General features: G+C 40.5%; 1 protein-coding gene across 2 annotated transcripts in view; it reads right to left on the bottom strand.

The window, feature by feature from the left end:
- Positions 1-4,053: 4,053 nt before the first annotated feature.
- nmbr (neuromedin B receptor) overlaps positions 4,054-22,102 on the bottom strand; it is a 60,192-nt gene continuing 42,143 nt past the window's right edge. The window contains exons 2-3 of one of the 2 annotated variants that reach the window (XM_039738592.1): positions 12,314-12,659; positions 4,054-9,393 (exon numbers count right to left, since the gene is read on the bottom strand). In XM_039738592.1, coding sequence (XP_039594526.1) covers positions 8,998-9,393; positions 12,314-12,659 — 742 coding nt within the window. In that variant the 3' untranslated portion in view covers positions 4,054-8,997. The remainder of the gene's footprint in view (positions 9,394-12,313; positions 12,660-22,102) is intronic. The other variant, XM_039738593.1, reaches the window with a different exon arrangement.

The following is a 22,102-nucleotide window of genomic DNA, read 5'->3' as shown; positions in this document are numbered from 1 at the left end:
GCACTATATAATAGATAGATAGATAGATAGATAGATAGATAGATAGATAGATAGATAGATAGATAGATAGATAGATAGATAGATAGATAGATAGATAAGAAATGCACTAATATAATAGATAGATAGTGTAGTCGGCAGGATTAAATAGCTAGAGAGCTATGAAAGGCACTATATAATAGATAGATAGCTAGACAGATATGAAAGGCACTATATAACAGATAGATAGATAGATAGATAGATAGTGTAGTCGGCAGGATTAGATAGATAGACTTTCTTTGTTTCCAAGGCAGCCTGTACAATCAGGAGTCACTCTTTGCTGGAGTGTTCCTTTAAGCGGTGTAACGTAAGCCGGGAGTTCAACTTGGCACTACTTGTGTTGATATTCCTCACAGCGATGCCATTCACTTTAGGTCAGCACTTATTACAAGGATTATATTCTTATTAAAAAAAAAGGTCAAATAAGGGAACAGTTGGAAGAGAACCTTCAGGTGATTTAAGCAGGTAGCAGTTAAATGGCGCTGTTTATTGTGAGGATAATACAACAAGTCGAATATTAACTGATTAAGGAATACCAAAAATGAAAGAAATTCTGGTGTACATCAGTTAAACACAGACACCCAGTGTACTCAAAAATGGACAAGCGATGTTTTCAGAGCAAAAAATGTATCAATGATTTAGTTACAGAGTCTGTTTCTATGGTTTCCTAGTCTAACGGCAACGATGAGATGAAATTGAGGACTCGTTTTACGTGACCTTCTAAAACAATTGCCGTAGACTCACTACGATTAGCAAATGTTTCCCTTGAGCCAAAGAGATAAACAGGTGAAAAGTAGTTTAACAAAATTAATCCTCAGGTCAAAATGACAAAAGAGTGAGGGAGGCTGGAGGGTGAGCTCCTAAAATTAAACTTGGTGTCCTCTTGAAAGCAGGAGATTAATGGGGGTTTAATAGTAATATTGTCATTCTTTGCAGTGTCTTATGAGTTATTTTTTGACTTCTTTAAAGTCCAGGCCCCATCTTTATCCCTAACCTGCTCCTTGCTCTATTTATTATATACAAGACTGAAGCTGAGGGTGGCCATTAGTCTCCCCCCACTCATGGTGGTTTGTTATTAGATTTGTTTACTTAGCTGACACTTTTATCCGACTTATATATCAATTATTTCCGTATTTGTCCAGCTGCAGAATGGGCAGGTGAAGCCATGTAACGAATAAATGGTGGGGCCTAAAGAGTCCAATACCTTAACCACGAGACCAAACTGTTTACATGCTGACCTTCAGTCATTTAACAATATTTTTTTTGGACAAAACTAAGCTTATTCATCTGGAAATGAAAAATACATATTCTATTTATTCCTACTTTTCCCCCAATTAAATCAATAAGTTTGGAAGCTTTTCCTCTCATTGTTAAATGCTAACTCTTTCTAGACTGTGAAAATATTTATTTTTTTATTGAACAATATTTATTAATGGAGTTGATAATATTCTATTGCACATCCCTTACTATATAATGTGTTGATTATACATTAGCAGTTATTAAGTAAATACCAAAGAAACAATGAGATTCTGGGCAAAGTTGCCCTCCATCCTTTTTCTTACCCTAGTTACGTGTGTACTGAGTCGTAGCGTGCCTGAGCCTATTTAAGACGCGTTAGGAGCAAAGCAAGAAGCAACGCCAACAATCACGTGAGCCACTAAAACAAAAAAAAAATTACACAAGGGGGGACCAAAGTATTAAACGCGTCAGCATTTTGCTCAGTAAATATATTTCCAATGAGGATATTCCCATTAAATTCTTCCCAGACATTGGTAATAATAACTCAAGAAATCCACAAATATAAATAATTCACAACATTAAAGGCCATAAATAAAGGTGTGTGTGATAAAGTGGAATGATACAGGAAGAAAATATCAAACACGCTAATTTAACACTTAGAAGGGGAGCCTTTGTCTGTAATGGCAGCTTCAAGACGCCTCCTGTATGAAGAATTCAATTGCCTGCAGTGTTCAGGTCTGATTTCGAAAGTGATTGTCTTTCAATCTTGGAGATTCTGGGGTGCCCCTCTGTGAACTCCTAGTTTGAAGATTCCAGGGGTCCCTTCAGTGAACTCGTAGCTTAAACATTTCATTGGGCCCCTCTGTGAAACCCTAGCTTGAGGATTCCAGGGAGCCCCTCTGTGAGTTCCTAGCTTGAAGATTCCATTGGGCCTCTCTGTGAACTCTTTGATTCCGGGGAGCCCTCTTGTGCACCCTCATCTTTAGCTCCTTCCATAAATGTTCAGTTGGACTAAAGTCAGGTGATTCACTAGGCCATCCTAACAACTTGATTTTCTTCCACCGAAAACCAGTTGAGAGTTTCCTTTGCTGTATGTTTTGGATCCTGCTGTTGTCCTGCTGGACGTCTTGACCTCATCATCCTAGTCGATAGCAGCAGATTCATTTCGAGACTCTCCTGGTCCACGACCCCATTCATTGTTTCCTCAATTCCATGAAGTCTGCCAGCACCATGAGATGAGAAGCAGCTCCACACCATGTTGCTTCCACCTCCAAACTTCACCATTCGCGTGTTGTGTTTTTCCTGTGATGCGAAGCCCCATTTCTCCTCCAAACATGGTGTGTAGTATGACAGGCAGAAAAACTTTGGTCTCGTCTGACCAGACTACATTTTCTCAATATTTTACAGGCTTGTCCAAGTGTTGTGCAGCAAACTTTAAATGAGCTTCAGTAATGGAGTCTTATGGTGGCTGAGTGTGCATAGAGGCCATGCCGATGGAGTGCTCTGCCTATTGTTTTCTCTGAAACAATTGTACCCGCTGACTCCCAAGTCTTTCTGGAGCTCTTTCTGAGTGGTCCTTGGCTCTTGGGCTACCCTTCTGACTCCCTGGTCAGAAATCTTGCAAGGAGCTCCTGGATGATGGTGGAGTGAAGTTCCTTCCACTTGCAGATAATGGCCCCAATGGTCCTTACTGGAAGATTTAGAAGTTTTGAAATACATCTGTAACCAGTTCCATTGATGTGGTTTGCAAGAGACATCCAAGTAGAGACATGGGATGATTAGGAGGCCAGAATGACTAGGCCGTGTTGTTAATTTAGCCTGATTGTTGGGATACACCCTACTCTTTTTGCAAGATGCCCTGGGATCTTTAATTGCCGCAGACAGTCAGGACCTCGATTTTACATCTCATCCGAAGGACGATGCCATTTTTACAGCACAGTGTCCCCATCACTGCACTGAGGCATTCAGACCACTGGGTAAGTGACCCCCCACTGGCTTCACCAACACCTCTTCCTTTATTAACCCAAGCTTTTCCTAGATGGTCTCCCATCCAAGGACCGGCCAGGCCCAAACAAGCTTAGCTTCATTTGGAATACCTCTTCTGAAGTGCATGTGGCATGGGTGCCCCACTGTTGACTTTTCTGTTGAGGTTCATTACCAGGACCCACCATTCTCCACCTAAGCCTCAGATGTCTGCTGCCTTTTTTTAATCACTTTCTCACTTTCGCTGACACTCTGTAAGCCTGGAACCGATGAGGATTTACATATTTTAACAGTACATGTAACCTGTCGAGTGAAGTAAACAATTGTGCATCACTATTTCATTCACTGTAACTATGCAAATCTGTACATAAAATTATTATTTATTAATGCTTCTATGAGGACTGTTACATGGAGGAATTCAGCAAAATGTATTTACGGCACACTTAATAACAAATACAAACATAAATATTTATAAATATTTAAGCAAAAATTACAAAACTCTGAGCGGTTTCACAAAAATTACATTGTTTCCCAAAAATCACTTACTGTAACACTACAGTCCTCACATTAGCAACATGAATTGATTTGTAAAATAATGAAGTAGACCAAGCTGGCATGAAGTAGTGGTGCTTTTAGTAAACACAGCATCATATCATATCATATCATATCATATCATATCATATCATATCATATCATATCATATCATATATTGTATCATATATCATATCATATTACATCGTATCGTATCGTATCGTGTCATATATCATATTATATCATATCGTATCATATCATATTATATCGTATCGCATCGCATCATATATCATATCATATCATATCATCTGGGGCTGTCAAATAATTTATTTCTTTAATCGTGATCAGTCACAAAATTACATTCATCTAGTTGCGATTAATTGATTAAGCCGATTTTGGTTGCTCAGTGATGTCCATTCATCACCTGTGAATGTCACTCCCTTACATCTTCTTCGCTGCTCTAACTGTGAGGACATCTGACTTTCATATAAATTGTCGCTCTGTGACTGCAAGATGTAAGAATTGTCAGAGCTCATCATTATCCGAATGGCGAATCTCATCCCTTTTTCTATAACTATATTTACAGGGCAGACGCAGACCACATTTCAATTGCGGATGTTAATGCTTTAGATTTCATTTCATTCATAGACACGGATCTACCTGTGTATTTTCATGGATTGTAGCCTGGGGTGGATTTTGCTAATTTAATGTTAGTTTAGCAGCAGCATGTTTTGCTCATAATATACCAAAGACATTTTACTAATGTGATATTGTCAAGTACGTGCACTGGGGAGACAGCAAAAGCCCCTCAGGGAACTGTCCTGTCTCCATTCATTTTTACTGTCTACACAGCAGACTTTCGGCACAATTTCAACTCTTGCCATCTACAGAAATTTTCAGATGACTTGTTCGTCACAGGCTGTATTAATAATGGAGATGAGTACAGGAAAGTCTGTCTCTCTGATTCTCTGCAGACAGGGTGATTGACAGCCCATCACTGATGTCATCTCTAGTGTCCGCCCTCTTGGACCCGCCCCTTCCTACCATCTTCCTTCATAAACCGGCCAACCAGTTACCTACTTTGTTTCTGTTTGGACTCCTGTTTGTAACTAACTGTGAGTTAATTTACACTAATTTACCATCAGATTATATGGGGTCACCAATGTGGTGGTCGAGCTCTTTATCTGTGTTCTCTGCGTCATTTTACAATATTTAAATTTGCCAGAACTAAATTCACAAATACCAACATTTTTGTCCTTTCAACCATCTAGGGGAATTTTAAATTGAAAGTAACCATCTCTCTCCGATATCGTTGAGAAAAAATAACACATTATAAGTTTGAAATTAATCGCATGCATTAACGCTTTAACTCTGACAGCCCTAATATGACATGATATGATATGATTATTTCACCATGGCAGCACTGGGACCTCGCAGCACTTAAGCTCTACTCCGATTTATAGCTCCAGTGCCTTCTGTCTGGAGTTTGGAGGCTTTTTCTCAGAATACAAAGACATTCAAATTGATTTGTGACTCTCCATATGCCAAAATAAATGCATGTGTGAGCCATGCTGTGGATTAGTGCTGCCAAGATAGCCTTTACCTCCTTTTGACCGTGAGAAGAAGAAAATGTGAGTAAAAAATAATTTGACGGAATTAAATTATAGGGGTTTCAATTCATAAATAAGATTCATATTCATAACACAGAAATAAAGTTAGCATTGAATTACATATTTAATTAGGAGCTAATTATCCATCAATATCCATGGACGCCGTAGTGCCATGAAGGGCAGTTATGTAGTCTGAAATACTCAGCAATTCGCTCCAACTAGTCCACGACATTTTGCCTTTTATGGTTTCTAGTAATTTAAGATGCTTACCCTCTTTCTACTCTGACCTTGTCGAGCACACATTCTCAATATCCGTGGATGGTATAACATGCCAGTGTTGTTAATCACAAATACAGTTATAACAAATAGAATTGCCAACCAAACAGTAAAAACATGGTCTGGCTGACCCAAGTCTCAATATTTGATTAAACAAAACAGTTCATCGACAACATCCATAAATTAAAACAATATGAAGGAACTATTTAAAACAGTAGATATTTTAAGTTGCAGGCATTCAGGGCCGATTTCTCTCGTTGATATATCATATGACAGTAATGAGGTCCATGCGTTCTAAATTTACAGCAAAGTCCTTCTGAAATTGGTGTGTGGACAGACACTCGTAAATTGTCGTCATGGTCTCGTTTTCTTTTACAACGTGCGTCAGTGTTCACGTCAAAAAAAAAAAGAAACAGGCATCATTATCAAAATTAGTTGAAGTAAGAGGTTAGGGGAAAGGTGTATGGCTCACTGCAAATGCTGGAGTGATGGACACCCAATATCAGTGCATTCTGCAGGAGGTTCATTCCAGTAAAAAGGCTGAACCATGGTTGGCCAGTGAAATATGTTATTTTAGATTATTATTTAGTAAGAGATATAGTATTTTTGAGATGTGAGCACAACTATGCTACAGTTGCGTAATTCCATATGCCCTGCCACATAACCAAATCACAATGATACTTCATCTCGGAGGCTGTTCCCGTTGAGTAAAGTCGAGATGTTGCTTTTTAGCGATGTCATCCTTACTGCCGATGTACATTGTGCGTAACTCATGGATCTTTCTCGATGTCTTTTCCGTCTGCAGCACAAATGACTGTTAAATATATAATTCCATATGCCTTCAGTTGTTTAAATTGATACGGTCCGACGATGAGATCAGCAGCCTCCGTTGGTAAGTCTGACATTCCCTACGACTAGAAGTTGCGGCTTTAAATCAATCTGCAAAGCATTAATTTACTAGATTGCTTCAACTTTTTGTTTTTAGGTGTTTTTACATTTCATCTGAAACTTATCAACTGCGATCACCATGCCTGACTGTCTTTCTGCAAGAAACAACGCAAGTCGCAGTGGACTGATGCTCTTGAAATTTGAGCACGCTTGCTCTTCAAGGAAACTTGTTCATGAAAGTTCCATTTTTATTTTGTTTTATTATAATTTATATTTAGATTTTATTATTATTTCATTTTTTCGTTGAGAAGATGTCTCAAATACACCGCACCATACATTTCGAAATCTCAATTTGAAAAGCATATGCAGATTTCGCAACTCTGTTCTAAAAACAGAGAAATGTTCTGTTCGCTGTAGCTGTTAACCTTTCATACATCACGAGCTCATTCAAGAAGCACGATATTGGCTCTTAAAAACAAGGGTAGCACAACTGTGCTGGAAAGTCGGCATGCAGCCAAGTAATTTAGTAGGCTCGGTGATTTTCAGTCACTTAAATTAACTTGGTCCAACGACAAGATCAGCAACAGTGTGCGAATAATCTGACTTTCCCTACCGCCAGAAGTCGCATAATGTGACATCGGCTTTACATCAACCTGCAATGAATTAATCTAATAGGTTGCTTTAAATTTTTTTAAAAAGTGTTTTCGTCTATTAATCTGAAAAGTAACGACTGCAATCGCAGTGTCTGTCTGTCTGCAAGAAACGACACAAGTCGCTGTGGACTTATATTGTTGAATTTTCTTTGGTGCTTTTCGATATAATGGGATAAGTACTAACTGCAATTGCCATATTTGTCTACATCAAAAAAACATCTTCACTCCCTGTTGACCGATTTTGTTGAAATTTGTCTCTCTTACTGTATACATTAAGGAAATTTGTCACAAAAGTCCAATTTACATTGAGATATCTCAAGTACGGTACACTGCACAATTTTTGAAGAGCATTGTTAAATGTTCTAACTCATCTGTATTAAAACAGAGAAACATTCCGCAAGTATTTCGACTACAGACTAATTTACGGTTTCAAACTTTCATTCAGAGAGGCCACTTCAACTACTATATTTTGTGTCATTTTCTCTTTTATTTGTCTGACTTGATTAGAAGTTGTTGTTCTGGAAAATACGTATCGTCCCTGGTACAAATTTTTTACATTTTGAAATATCCTTTGTTAGATAGTACTTATTGCCCAGAACAATATCATCTCAGAAGACAAACAGTACTGATGATGTGGGACAGGCATGTCATTAAAAACGATAGTTGAGGAAGTGACTCTTGCACTGTGGAATAATAGCGTGTAAATCTAGAAATGTCACGATAGAAAACCTAAGAAAGTGCGGAAAATTAAATGGTTAGAGATAATTACGGGAAGAGAGGGGTGGTGCAGATCTTATCCTGTAAACTGTCCGAGATCAGTGTGCACAATGGATGCTTCAGCTGTCTACATGTGTGAAAGAGTTCAATGCCAAGATCGACCAAGACGTTTAATGTCAGATTTCTTAAGATGGCGTAAACCCAAGTAACTACAATGTATTAACTGTTACAACGATAACTACCACACCAGGGTTATTCATTCTCTGAACAGTACTGATTGTCCAAAAGTACCTGCCATTGACAAGAAATGCTTCAAGCAAAAATGTACAAAGAATTTCCCCCTATACTATGATGTCCAAAATTCGGTCTACTGTGTCAGCTGCCATAAAACTTCCTCCATCCCCTCATTTTCGAAATTGCTCGAGGGTCGTGGCACCATGCTGTTATTCAGTCATAACATTTCTAAGTGTCCTTTGAGAGGAAAATACCCAGGTTACATTTTTCAGTTCGTTGAAACTGCCGCAAAGAGGGATGTTTAAGAAGAAAAATTCCCAGAAATGAGAATATTTGTGCGCAATCTATTGCCTTGGTTTTGAGACTGGCGATAAGGATGTGCTCCTTCTCTTCTTCCCATAATTGGGAATACAATTTTTCATGTTGTTCCGCATATTGTCTCTGCAAAATACATTATCACTTAATAGTCTTCATCTTCAAAACGTACTTTTTACCGTAAAATAAATTAACATAAGCTTAAGATAAAATGACCATTTTGCGATATTGGTTGACATATATGTCTCTTCCGAGCATTTTTTGAGAGACAAAATGGATACTTCAATAAAAGACGATGTTCTTGATGAATTTGTCCATGCCTATGAAACCCATCTGATGCGTATAAATATTCCATCAATAGCCATGCCATATACAGCTTTCCTATTTTAAACTTTACGATTTGCATTAGGATATTTTGTTATCAATTTTCCTGATGGGCCCTAACCACAAATCATTTCACTATTTTTGGCAACAATATTCCTGGTCCAGTTGGTAAGAAAAGCCACATAACCGAATCACAATGATACTTCATGTCGGAGGCTGTTCCCGTTGAGTAAAGTCGAGGAGGTATTTTTCACGTTGCTTTTCAGCGATGTCATCCGTACTGCCGACGTACTTTGTGCGTAACTCATGGATCTTTCTCGATGTCTTTTCCGTTTGCAGCACAAATGACTGTTAAAATGCCTCCGGAAACTTTCGCTTAGCAGGTACAACGCAAATGGGTTAACGCAGGAGTTGGAGAAGCTCAGCATTCTTGCCAACAAGGTGATCACAAAGTGTGCTGCTGAGGTATCGATTTCCTTATAATTGAAGTTGCGATACATGTAGAGGACGTGGTTGGGAAACCAGCAGAGGGCAAACAAGCCCACAAAGACGAGAACAATTTTCGCCAGTCGTTTTCTTGTTTCCATCTAAGGGAGAAAAAGAGAAATTTAGAAGTCAGATTAACAAAATCAAAATAACGGGTCATACTTACTACACTGAATCCTAAATTAAAATGTATTTTTGAATAAAACAGGTATAATATAATAAACCCTGCCAAGTAAAAGATCTTTCGGGAACCTAATATATACATCATTATTTTATGTCTATGATTTTAGAAACTCAGATTTGTAGCATTTACTACAACAGGAACTCAGGCCATTCCTGCTACTTTAGCTCCAAGTCAAAGATATCTAATTATCATTCAACCAGGAGGGATTTCCGTGGGTGGGGCATAGGAGATGAATTGTGCTGATTGGTTGACTACAAACACTGATACCATCTTATAAAAGTGTTAATAGTTTGGACTTTGGAAAGTTATCAGTGAAGGTGGAGTGTCACACTTTGTTCCACGTCACTCTTCATAGCCACCTCCCTGGTGCACCACTCCATACACAGCATCAAATCAACAATCTCCATTGTGAAGTCTCGATTGCTTCAGAGCAATAAGGTCTGAACTCCTGAACGCAACTCACTTTGAACCTCATCATTCTTCATAACTACCTCCAAAGCAGTAAGGTTGGGGGAGAGGATCACCTGTATACTCCCGAAAGCAGCACATCACTCTTTTCTGCATATCACATATTCTGCCAAAAGGTTACAATTCCTTTTGTGCGGTGAAAACTAGTAAAGACATAAGGAATTATAATAATTATACCTCATATGCTGTTTCATATACAAAGCTTGGTAACACATTTAAGATGCCCCCACGCACATGGCCATAGAAGACAGCTTAGGGGTTCTGATGTTTGTAATTCTCCTCCGCTCTGGTGCTGTATCCTAATGCCTTTTCTCCTCCTCCATCTTCAGACCTGAAGATTAACGGCTGTAACACCACTGACGTCATCACATCTGGTGTCCGTCCATCTGGGCCCGCCTCTTCCTGCCACAAGTACTTAAGACCAGAAGATGCACCAAATTGAGGCAGTTCTGCTCTGAACTAGCTTCTGTGAAGACCTCTCCTCAATTGTTGTGTGTTTTCTTTTTTGCTTATCTCCCATTTAATTATATGGGGTCACCAGGGTTGTACCCAAACTCTTTATCGTGATCTTTTCTTTCTTGTACAATACATAATTAAATAAATTGGACTCTGAAGCTACACAAATTAAAAAGTACCACTTCCGGTTAGCAGAAATAGCTGAAACGTTGATAGAAGCCTACGTTTCGTACCTAATACAGTGGAACCTCGGGTCACGAGCGTTCTCCAAACTTTTGCATCTGTTCACAACCACACACGTGGGTGACGAACAAGCCAGTTTCCGTTCCGGTTCATATGCGCTGATGATTTACGCACGTGTTCAGTCTCTCCCTGTACAGTACATTGTTCTCGGTCAGACGTGCATCGTCACAGACTTTACCTTAAAACTGTAATCTGCTCTCCACCCTGTTCCTCCTCACTTCCTTCATGCCAGAACTCGACTCATGCAAGGTTAGTTTTCTTGGTTGTTTATGGTTATTTTTTGTATAAATTACGGATTTTTCAAATGTTCATTTTTTTTACCTGTCCTTAAAACAACGAGCAGTTCGGAAGGCCATAGCGTGAACTCTTGCAATGTTAGTTTTCTCTGTTAAAGGTTTTCTCCGTGTTATTCAATGTTTTTACATTTAGTTTACTATTACACTGTGCATTCTATAGTATAATTAACTATTTTTGTGCTTAAAAATCTTTAAAGAAAATAAATTTACATACAGTCCGTACGGTCCGGAACGAATTAATTGTATTTACATACAATCCTATGGGGGAAATAACTTCGGGTCGCAACCAAATCGGGTTGCGACCAGAGTTTTGGAACGAATTACGATCGTGACTCGAGGTTCCACTGTTCTTGTATGCAAAATTTGATTGACCGAAGTGAAAGCGTACTCAAATTATTGTTTTTACACACACACACACACACACAGATACACAGATATAATTCCAAAAATAGTATTTTCACACTCAGGGAGGTCTAAAATGTTGAGATTTCATCAAAATGTTGAAAATCAAATATTTGGACGATTACAATACTTTCCCTACGAGAAAGTAAAAAAGCTTCATTACAGAGTCACAAGTGAATGAGAATTGTGCGACTGTTCCCAAATCAAATAAATGACAGGCGTCAGACTGAGTCCAAAACCTGCAGGCTGAGGCCTAAGCCTGCAGTTCGCAGTTGGAGTAAGCTGAACTGGGTCAGGCTCTTTGCTAGTAGAAGCCCTGGCCAGCTTTAGTAGCTTCTTATGGAGGCTTTACGATTTACCACTTTTTTGCCATGTCTGGGACACTAATGGACCTGAAGGTTAGATTGTTCATATCTACATTTCCTTAACCCTCTACTAGTGGTAAACTGGGCTGACATAAAGGTCTGAAAGTAAAGAGAGCCCCAGTCAGAAAGTGATCCCTAGGTTGACATGTACTTTAATGAGCAATACCTGTAATGATACAATTGGTTCCATTTCTTTTATTTATCCAATTGGAGCACAGGCAGGTCATGTGACTTGCTCAGGGACACACAGTGTCAGCTGTAAGATTTGAACCCACAACCTCTGGGTCTGAGATCCAAATCCTTAACTACTGTGCCATACTGCCTGCCTCATATATGTGGGGTACAACACGGACAGATAAACAGGTAAGAGGTTACAGGCGGCCATTACGTAATACATTTTGACATTTTTTTCCTAGTCCCCCATCTAGTTAGTTGGAACCTTTGGTGTTTGGTGTATATCACAGGGGACCTGATATCACAATCAAACAATAACACTCATTACTACAGCAGTGTCCACAGGAAATAAATCAAATAGAAGAAATCCATTCAAATGGCTAATTACATGTTTCAAGGTAAAGGCTGGCAGAAAAACATGACGCTGTCTCACCTGTCTCTTGGAGTGCTCACTGAACTCACCCGGCATGTCGTGTGCACTCTTGATTAGCGTCTTTGCAATGTGATAATAGTAGACACTGATGATTGTTAAGGGAATGAGGAAGTATACCATAAATATCAAGATGGAGTGAATTTTAGGGTGCATCTCGTTGGAGTACGGATATGGAATGCAGGCGGTGAAGTTGACGTTGTTGTTTTTGACCGGGACCAGGTCAGAGAACACGGCATCTGGAATAGCCAGCAACACTGAGATGATCCATATGGTGACTGCTTTCAGACAGGTCCAGAACACAGCGCTGGAGGTCTGGATGTCCATTGGATTCACAATTGCTTTGTATCTGTTGGAAAAGAAAAGAAAATATGTCACTTGTTTGAATTAATGAGTTTGCATTAATGGTTTTACATTCAATGTGAATTACAAAATGGAATTAGGCTATGTAAAATACGAAACAAAAAACGTTTATATAACACATTAGTTAATACTGTTGGAAAAGAGATGGATATATATCACTAGTTTAAAATGTGTTTTTAATTGGGTTTGAGAAAGTTTATGTGATTTTACATTCTACGTAAAATATAAAGTAGAATCAGGCTATGTAAAATGCAAAACAAAAAAAAAATCTATTTAACACATTATTTAAGATTGGGTAACACTGTTGGAAAAGAGAAGGAAATATATCATCTGTTTTTTAATGAGTTTGCGAAAGTTTACATGCTTTTACATTCTATGTAAAATACAAAATAAAAGCCAGGCTGTTTCGTAGTGAGGTGCATGCAAGCGCCGAAAAAATGTAAAAGTGCACGTATGCACCATCTCACCAAGTGCAAGTCACACTTGTACAAACGTCTACATCTTCCATAGAATTCACACCAAATCCTGTGTCTGTGGTTGAGCATGGGCAGAACGGACTGGTGCATACATACACACACACACAGACACACACACACAGACACACACACACAGGTCTTCTGCTTATTGGTGTCTAATTGTATTATAGGAAAGGTAAGCGGTACAGAAATAATGATTTACTTTCACCTCACCAAAGAGGCGCCATGTCCAGTCACAAAGAGTTCTTCAGTTGTTTATTTTGCTCAGGCTGAAGCCAGAAAGGCATGATTTTTGTTGGACTTCCATATTTTCTGCTTTAATGACCTGTCATTCCTACACCTGGCCACATTATGTATATGTAGAGGTGGTCCATTCCTACAAGCACTTGGGGGTCCACATTAATGACAGGTCGGACTGGTCACAGAACACAGAAGGATCTATAGAAGAAAGGCAGAGCGGGCCCTTTATCTTGAATGGGGGAAGTGACATCCTTCACATCTTCTATAACTCTGTGATGGCCCCTGCAATTTTCTACGCTGTGGTGTGCTGGGCTGGTAACATCACTTCAGGAGAAGCCCACCGAATCAACAAGCTAATTAAAAGGGCAGAATCAGTTATGGGATGCACTCTGAACCCCCCTGGAGGTTGTAGTGAAGGAGAGAATGAAAACAAAACTGAGTGCCATTATGAACAATGCAGCACATCCTCTCTCTGACACACCAACACTGAGGACTTTCAGCCAACTAATTACTCAAGAGAAGTGTGTCAAGAAACATGACTGGGGTCATCTGTCTGTATAGTGCCTCACTGGGACTGCAGCCAAGTCAGAAGGTTTCTTTCTTTTTAATCTATCTATCTATCTATCTATCTATCTATCTATCTATCTATCTATCTATCTATCTATCTATCTATCAATCATATATTGCCTTTCATTTCTATCTATCTATCCATCTATCATATATTGCCTTTCAATTCTATCTATCTGTCTATCTATCTGTCATATATTGCCTTTCATGTCTATCTATCTATCTATCTATTATATAGTGCCTTTCATTTCTATCTATCTATCTATCTATTATATGGTGCCTTTCATATCTATCTATCTATCTATCTATCATATATTGCTTTTCATTTCTATCTATCTATCTATCTATCATATATTGCCTTTCAATTTTATCTATCTATCTATCTATCTATCTATCTATCTATCTATCTATCTATCTATCTATCTATCTATCCATCTATCTATCTATCATATATTGCATTTCATGTCTATCTATCTGTCTATCTATCTATCTATCTATCTATCTATCTATCTATCTATCTATCTATCTATTATTTAGTGCCTTTCATATCTATCTATCTATCTATCTATCTATCTATCTATCTATCTATCTATCTATCTAATAACCCTTGAACTATCTGGAAAGTGAGATTACTTTAAGAATAACTAAGTGCTGATTTGCATGTAATTTCAGCTTAACGATTCCATTTTCAGGTTCTAATTTCTTTACATGTATTCATTGTGCACTCGATTGTACTTTTCTTTAAAAAACACTTAAGAGTTAGAAAAGCAATTTGAAACACATTATATGTGATGACTGATATTTGATGTTTTCCATCTAACGCAGACAGACAATAACACCTTTGTAAATCTGACAGCAGTTGACACACATGACAGCTCGTCCTAAATGATGCCATTATTGAAAGGTTTTCCTGTACAGATAGAATATTAAAAATGCACACAATCTAGAAACTAGCGAGCAAGTCTGACATGAGCTGTGCATTTTATGGTGATGTAAATAAAATGAATACATGTAAGGTATATATAAAATTATGTAAAACGTTGCACAAAGCAAGAAAAGTATTGGATTATTTTTAAAGTATATTTTATGTATACAATAGTGATATTATATTATATTTGACTTCTGTTATTCATTAAATATGAGAAATTGTTACAAATTTAATGAATTCTGCAAACATTTTTTGTTTTTTTCAGCAAACATCAGATCTATTAGGACTCGTTAACAAAAAACAGTTTCTTATTGTATGTGAAAAATAAAGAGCAAGCAGATGAAAAGTCAGGTGAGCACCTAAAATGAGATTTCTTTGTTATTTTCCATTTAGTTCGCAGTTGTAGGGGTTTACAGACTTTGTGAGTGCCATGGAGCACAGAAGGACATTCCCGCTGGACGACGCCATGATGTCCTTTCCAAGATGGAAGGTGCTAGAGGATGGACAAGCACAAGCCGGGGGCCAGGAGCAGTTCCATTCCCCCATTACGTCAGGTGGCAGTGGTCAGCTTGTGGCATCCCATCCTGGACACCAACAGGGGTTCATGGGAACTGCAGTCCAGAAGTAAAACCCTGTTAGGGTCCTGGGTGCCACAAGACAGGGCACAGTCGAGGGAGGACTGCCCAAACAACTCAGAAATGCTTCCCACAAGTCATGTCGGGCCACCAGAAGCCATTCCATGTCCAGTATAAAAGAAGCCAACGCTCAACTGGAGGTGGCAGGAGAGATAAAAAGGTCTGTTCCTTGTATGGCTATTAGCTGTGCGTCATTGTAAAAATGTGTTTGGTGGATTAAAACTGCATTATTTGAACCCAATATTACGCTGGGCATTATTGAGTCTAAGGTTTGGGACTTGGTGCAAACACTGGTTGCAACTTATTGGATTTTATTCTGCAGCTGATACATGATTGTTAATGAGCAGTAGCCCTAAATCGGCAGGAAGCACATAACTATATTTTTGAGTCGAACTGGGAGATGCGTGCAAAAGACAAATTAAAACAATAAAAAAATAAATGAAGTGACTGAAGAGGGCGGCACGGTGGCGCGGTGGGAAGCGCTAGTGCCTCGCAGTAAGGAGACCCAGGTTCACTTCCCGGGTCCTCCCTGCATGGAGTTTGCATGTTCTCCCCGTGTCCCTGCGTGGGTTTCCTCCCACAGTCCAAAGACATGCAGGTTAGGTGCATTGGTGATCCTAAATTGTCCCGCGTGTGTGTGCCATGTGGTGGGCTGGCGCCCTGCCCAGGGTTTGTTTCCTATGTTGGCTGGGATTGGCTCCAGCAGACCTCTGTGACCCTGTGTTAGGATACAGCGAGTTGGATAATGGATGGATATACGTAGGCTCAGATGAAAAGCATTTCTTTTCTTGGAAGACTGCACTCCTTTAATGTGTGAAGTAACAATCAGAATTCAGACAAGAAGTCGAAAACCAGGCAAGTCGTGAAAATCAATCACAAAGAGAGAATTTCTATAGGAGTTTCAAAGGATTCATCTGCAGATCGGACAAAGCTTAGTGCAACCGCTGAGCTTATATTATCCTGACTTGCTGATGAACTCGAGGTCACGACCCCAGGGGCCACGCCCCTAGAAACATAGGATGCGACTCTAATGATGGTTATGCAAAATGGCGTCTACTATAGGAAAAATCTATAAGACCCCAAAATTCTTCCCTGATCAGGACAGAAGTATTGTATCGTCAAGTGGAGGAATCACACAGCCCAAAGATATGAAAAGTTGGGGACGCCAGCCGGATCGTCCCGTTTAATTTCTCTAACAAAATGCAAACAAAAAAGAGCGCGTAATGGAGCAAATCCCACACTACGGTCCAAAGGAAAAGAAAATAACCTGAGTAGACAAATGAGAGCCGTTCTTTCTGTCGGGTCTTCTTGATTAGGATGGAGCTCTGCATGGATTAGGATGGATGCCCTCTTAATGGGGGGTAGCCCTGGGTGGGGTGCACAGAGCCAGTCGGTATAATTCCAGGTCTGGTTGAGACACTTTTCTGTCAGACCTGTGTTTGGTGCTTAGGGGTGTTACAGAAATATGGGGTCTAATTTGGGGAAATCCATTGGAAAAGAAAAGAACTGACGCCATTTACAAGGGGAAGCATGTTCATTTTAGTAGTGGCCAGCTGAGAGCAAAATGAAGAATAAGAAGAGTCGGAAGAAGGGGGGATTCTTTAACATTTTACAATATTAAATGTTATCATTTATTACATAAAATGGCAACATTATGAAAACTTGTTTTTTTTTGCCAGACATTGACAGGACAGTTTGTTATTTCTTTCCTTTCACAAACAAGTAAAGCCCTGCAGTGATAAATAATTGCCTTTTTTTTGTTTGTTTGCTCTGCTGTTATACAAAATGTTCCTACATTTTTGACAAAGACTTTTCTTTGATCATATTGCAAATTTTCCGGGATTGAGATTTCAAACTAAAAGCTGCGAGCGGCAGCCTCGAACAGCAATATGCGCCATGTGTTTAATTTCAGGACAAAAGGCAGATGAAGCCATCAGAAGGTGCCCATTGAAACAAATCACCCAAAGTGACGCACTTGGGCGCTCACTCCTTCACACGTGTCACTTTTTTATTTCTTTGTTGACATCGTGAGGAAATCACACGTCCTGAGACGCCTGCTCTGTTAGCTTGTCCTTGTTCATTCCAGGTTGTACCACGCTGGCAGTTCCACTCCATATTTGGGTAAGGCACTTCAGGAAGGGGCAATTCATCAATATGCCAACAAATATGTGGAGTTGTAGCTATTTACTCCATTTTTAGACTTGCGTTTTTAATAGATCTACCGCAGAAACAGATTTGTATTGAATGGAACAAACAAATTAGCAGCAACTCTACGTCTTCATGCAGTGGAGAATACAATTTTCCGGAAATACCTTTGTGACACAGTTCAAGCTTGGGGTCATCTCTTTGTTTTGCTCTTTTCCTAGTTGTGTGGCATGCTGCCTGTTACTGCTCCCTTACAGCTCCATGCACTCGGGTTCGATTTCTGTATGTGTAGAGTTCACATGTGCTGTCAAAGTTTTCCCTGGTCTCCTCTCAGATCCCACAGGTTGCTAACTGGATCTAATTGATAATGACAGTGACACAGTGATGTACTGGTTAGTGTTACTGTCTTACAGTTCCAAAGAACTCAGCTCAATTTCCTTCCACATCACTAGTGGATGCGTATTTCAGTTTGCACATCTGCACTGTGGTGAACTGCCGGGAACCCACAACTTCTGGCACAATGCAAATCCCGTCCTCATCGCCAAGCATATTCCTGTGGACTCGCTGCTCACTGCTGGTGGTTGGCCACGAACCCACATACTCTGGCTCAGAATGGGGGTGTCCTTACAGCGTAAACTAATTGTCCCAGCTGTGTGCATTTGAATGCTGAACATGGCATGCTGAGTGCTTCCTGGTTATGTTTGGTGCCAACCCACCACTACACTCCACCCGCTACAGTGCAAATCCAACCCCTGTTGCCAAGGGTTTTGCTGTGGACTCACACCACCAAACATCTTAGTTCACAGATTTGCAATGTGCTGGGCTGCCAGTGGTTAACCGTGAACCCACAATGTGCAAATCCCATCCTCGTCGCCAAGCGTATTCCTGTGGATTCAATTCATATGGTTAACTGCTGGTGGCTGGCCACATACCCACAACATCTGGCTCAGACAAGATCTCCTTACAGCATGAGCTAATGGAAAAACTTCTTGTCTCAGCTGTGTGCCTACCACTGCTGAACACGACAAGCGGAGTACTCCCTGGTGATGTCAGCTGCCACACCACCACTACACTTCACTGGCTACAGTGTAAATCCAACCCCTGTTGCCAAGAGTATTGCTATGGAATCACACCAGCAAAACATTTCAATTCACAGATTTGCACTGTGCTGAACTGCCAGTGGTTAACTGTGATCCCACAATGTCTGGCTCTATTTAAATCCCATCCTCATCGCCAAGCATATTCCTGTGGATTCATATCATGTGGTTAACTGCTGGGGGTTGGCCATGAACCCACAAGATCTGGCTCAGAAGAAGGGGTGTCCTCACAGCGTAAGCTAATAGGATAACTCTTTCTTGTAACTATGCTCACACCACTGCTGAACATGGCAAGCAGCGGGCTTCCTGGGGATGTCAGCTGCCACACCCCCACTACAGTGCAAATCCAACCCTTGTAGCCAAGACTATTGCCATGGACTCACACCATAAAACATCTCAGTTCACATATCTGTAGTATGCTGAACTGCTAGTGGGTAACTGTGAACCCACAATGAATCGGTCTCCTTACATCATGAGCTTATAGAAGTCCTTGTGCTAGCTGTGCACGTACCACTTCAAGCTACTGTAAGTGTAGCACTTCCTGGTGACATCAGCTGAGCTCTCCGTCTCTCTCAGACTCCACCATTTCTGCTCAACATGGCCACTACACTCCACCCATCCACAGTGCAAATCCCATCCTCGTCGCCAAACGTGTTCCTGTGGATTCACACCATAAGGGTTGGTGGTTGGCCACAAATCCACAATATCTGTCTCAGAAATGGCCTCCTTACAGTGTGAGCTAACTGAAGAACTCCTTGACTCGGGCATGTAGACTCCACTTCTAACTACTGTAAGTGCAGCACTTTTTAGTGATGTCAGCTGAACTTTCTCTCTCTCAGACCCCACCATTTCTGCTCAACACTGCCATTACACTACACTACACTCTGCCCTTCCACAGTGCAAATCCCATCCTCATCGCCAAGTGTAATCCTGTGAACTCACAGCACAAGGTGAACTGCTAGTGGTTATCCGCAAACTTACCACATCTGGCTCAGATGAGGCCTCCTCACAGCATGAGCTAACAGGAGAACGCCACAGTGCTACCACTTCTGAATGCTACAAGTGGAGGGCTTCCTGGTCATGTCACCTGTGCTCGCTCTCTCTCTCTCACTCGGCCCCCACCTATTTCTAGTGACATTAAGTTCAATGAGTGCGGTCCTAGGCACCCCATCCAAGGCTGGTTGCTGTCTTGCATCTAATAGTGATGGGATCCGCCAAAAGCCTGCTTTGCAATGAGTGAATTCAAAAATATGGATACATGAACGGATAGATGCCTGCATTGATTTATTATTTTTGTTCCAAACACAGGGGTAAAAATCTGTTGTTTCTCCTTTCTATTCTAGTACACATCCCCCAGTAAGATTATTTACGACTGTATGATATAAATATTGCCTGTCTGAAGTACATTTTGATCTAGAAGTTGGAATAAATGGGTTTAGATAATTGATGGATGGCTGAGTGGGTTTATTCAGAGTATGTTCTGTCAAAAAAAAAAAATGTTCTGCTTGTTCCTCCTTTCCATTTCCCGGAACATTCTCCACTAAAATTACCCACAAGAGTACTAATTAAATACTGCATGCCAGAATAATTATATGAATTGACCCTAAAACTGGAATAATTGGGTGGAATTAAATGTATTAAAAGGATGTCATTTTTTTTAGGTCATTAAATATAACCTAACTAATAACTGCCTACAACCCTTGAGAATGTGGATAGGAAATAAACAAGTCATTGACTGACTGATTGATTGATTGATTATGTTATGGTTTCAGTACTGCGGTGGGTTGGCACCCTGCCCAGGATTGGTTCCTGCCTTGTGCCCTGTGTTGGCTGGGATTGGCTCCAGCAGACCCCCGTGACCCTATTCAGATTCAGCGGGTTAGAAAATGGATGGATGGATGGATGGTTTCAGTAGTAAAGAAAGTGTAACAAGCCACTATTGGGCATACAGCCACCCTAACCTGGACACACAAAGGCAGGACACAGGTTCAACTCAACACCCGTATTTATTAACAGCAAAACATGCACAAATTACCAACACCGCAGCACATCTATATACAGTCCCCTCTTGCCGCCAGTCCATCTGCCTCCACTCCTCCTCTGGCTTTGTCTTGGTATGAACTGACACATGAAACTATCTATCTATCTATCTATCTATCTATCTATCTATCTATCTATCTATCTATCTATCTATCTATTATAAAGTTTAGTACCTTTCATATCTATCCATTTACCTATCTATCTATGGCTCCCCAAATTCACGTCCCGGGAGTGTTCCAGGTGACTCATCAGTATTTTCTGGAATCACTCCCAGGTGGGCTGAGGTCCTCTACAGGGCTCCGCAGCATCCCCATGGGACCCAACAGGGCTTCACCAAACTCCAGCTCCCGACATGCCTTGCGGGAATCTGTGGTGCCAGGAGGGCTGGCTCCCCTCTGGTGTCCCAGAGGAGGTATTGCCTCACCAATGTCCTCTCCTCTGGTCCTTCCACTCTGTTGGTGTCCTGGCCACCCATCACAACAAGAACATTCTTAAACAGGAATTGAAAGATGAAATGTTAAGTCTAAATCGAGCAAAAGTTCATAACCAAAGCTCACTCCAATGTTTTATCAAAAACAGCAAGCAGAGTCAAGAAAACTCAAGTGAGAAAAACTGCATTCTGCAAGTTCAAAACGAGCATAAAAAGCAAAGCACAGCACATGTGAAGTTCTTTCATCCACTCTCACATAATCAGTGTCACACGTGTGTGCATGGGAGACCACTTAAGGGCTTGGGTGATGGTAATTACCCATCGGACCAGGGGTTGGCACTGTACGCTAACGCCTTCTCCTCATCTCCATCCAGAGCACAGATGATTGATAGCCACTCCTTCTCTGATGTTGTTTCCGTCTCCATCCACCTGGACTCTCCCCTTCCTGCTTTATAACCTCATAACCTGGAAATCAACCATCTTGATGCAGTTATGTGATGAAGTTGTGTCTATTGTGAGGTTTCTGAACTCTTTTAGGACCAACCACACACACACACACACACATACACATACATAAAGGGACAACATGCCGAAATACACCTGCCATGTCTGTGGAGGACTGCTTGATATGTTCGCAGAGCAGCAGCAGCGCACCGCGGAAACAACTACGAGCCAATCAAGAATGTGCTATACACGCCTATAGCTGATGGGTGATGCAAGGGACATTATAAATGCAGGGAACAGTATAACTTGGCCACTGACCTGGACCCGACTATGCTAGTTTGCTGTGTCCAGTGTCTGCCCAGTCAGTTTACACTCAATCACCCATAATGATGACGTGAACACAGGCTTTCAGAAAGGTTTGCAAATT

This window comes from Polypterus senegalus, chromosome 16 (genome assembly GCF_016835505.1).
Source record: "Polypterus senegalus isolate Bchr_013 chromosome 16, ASM1683550v1, whole genome shotgun sequence".
Lineage (NCBI taxonomy): Eukaryota > Metazoa > Chordata > Cladistia > Polypteriformes > Polypteridae > Polypterus > Polypterus senegalus.
The sequence above is the reverse complement of the archived record's forward strand: the minus strand, read 5'-3'. Positions and strand labels throughout refer to the sequence as shown.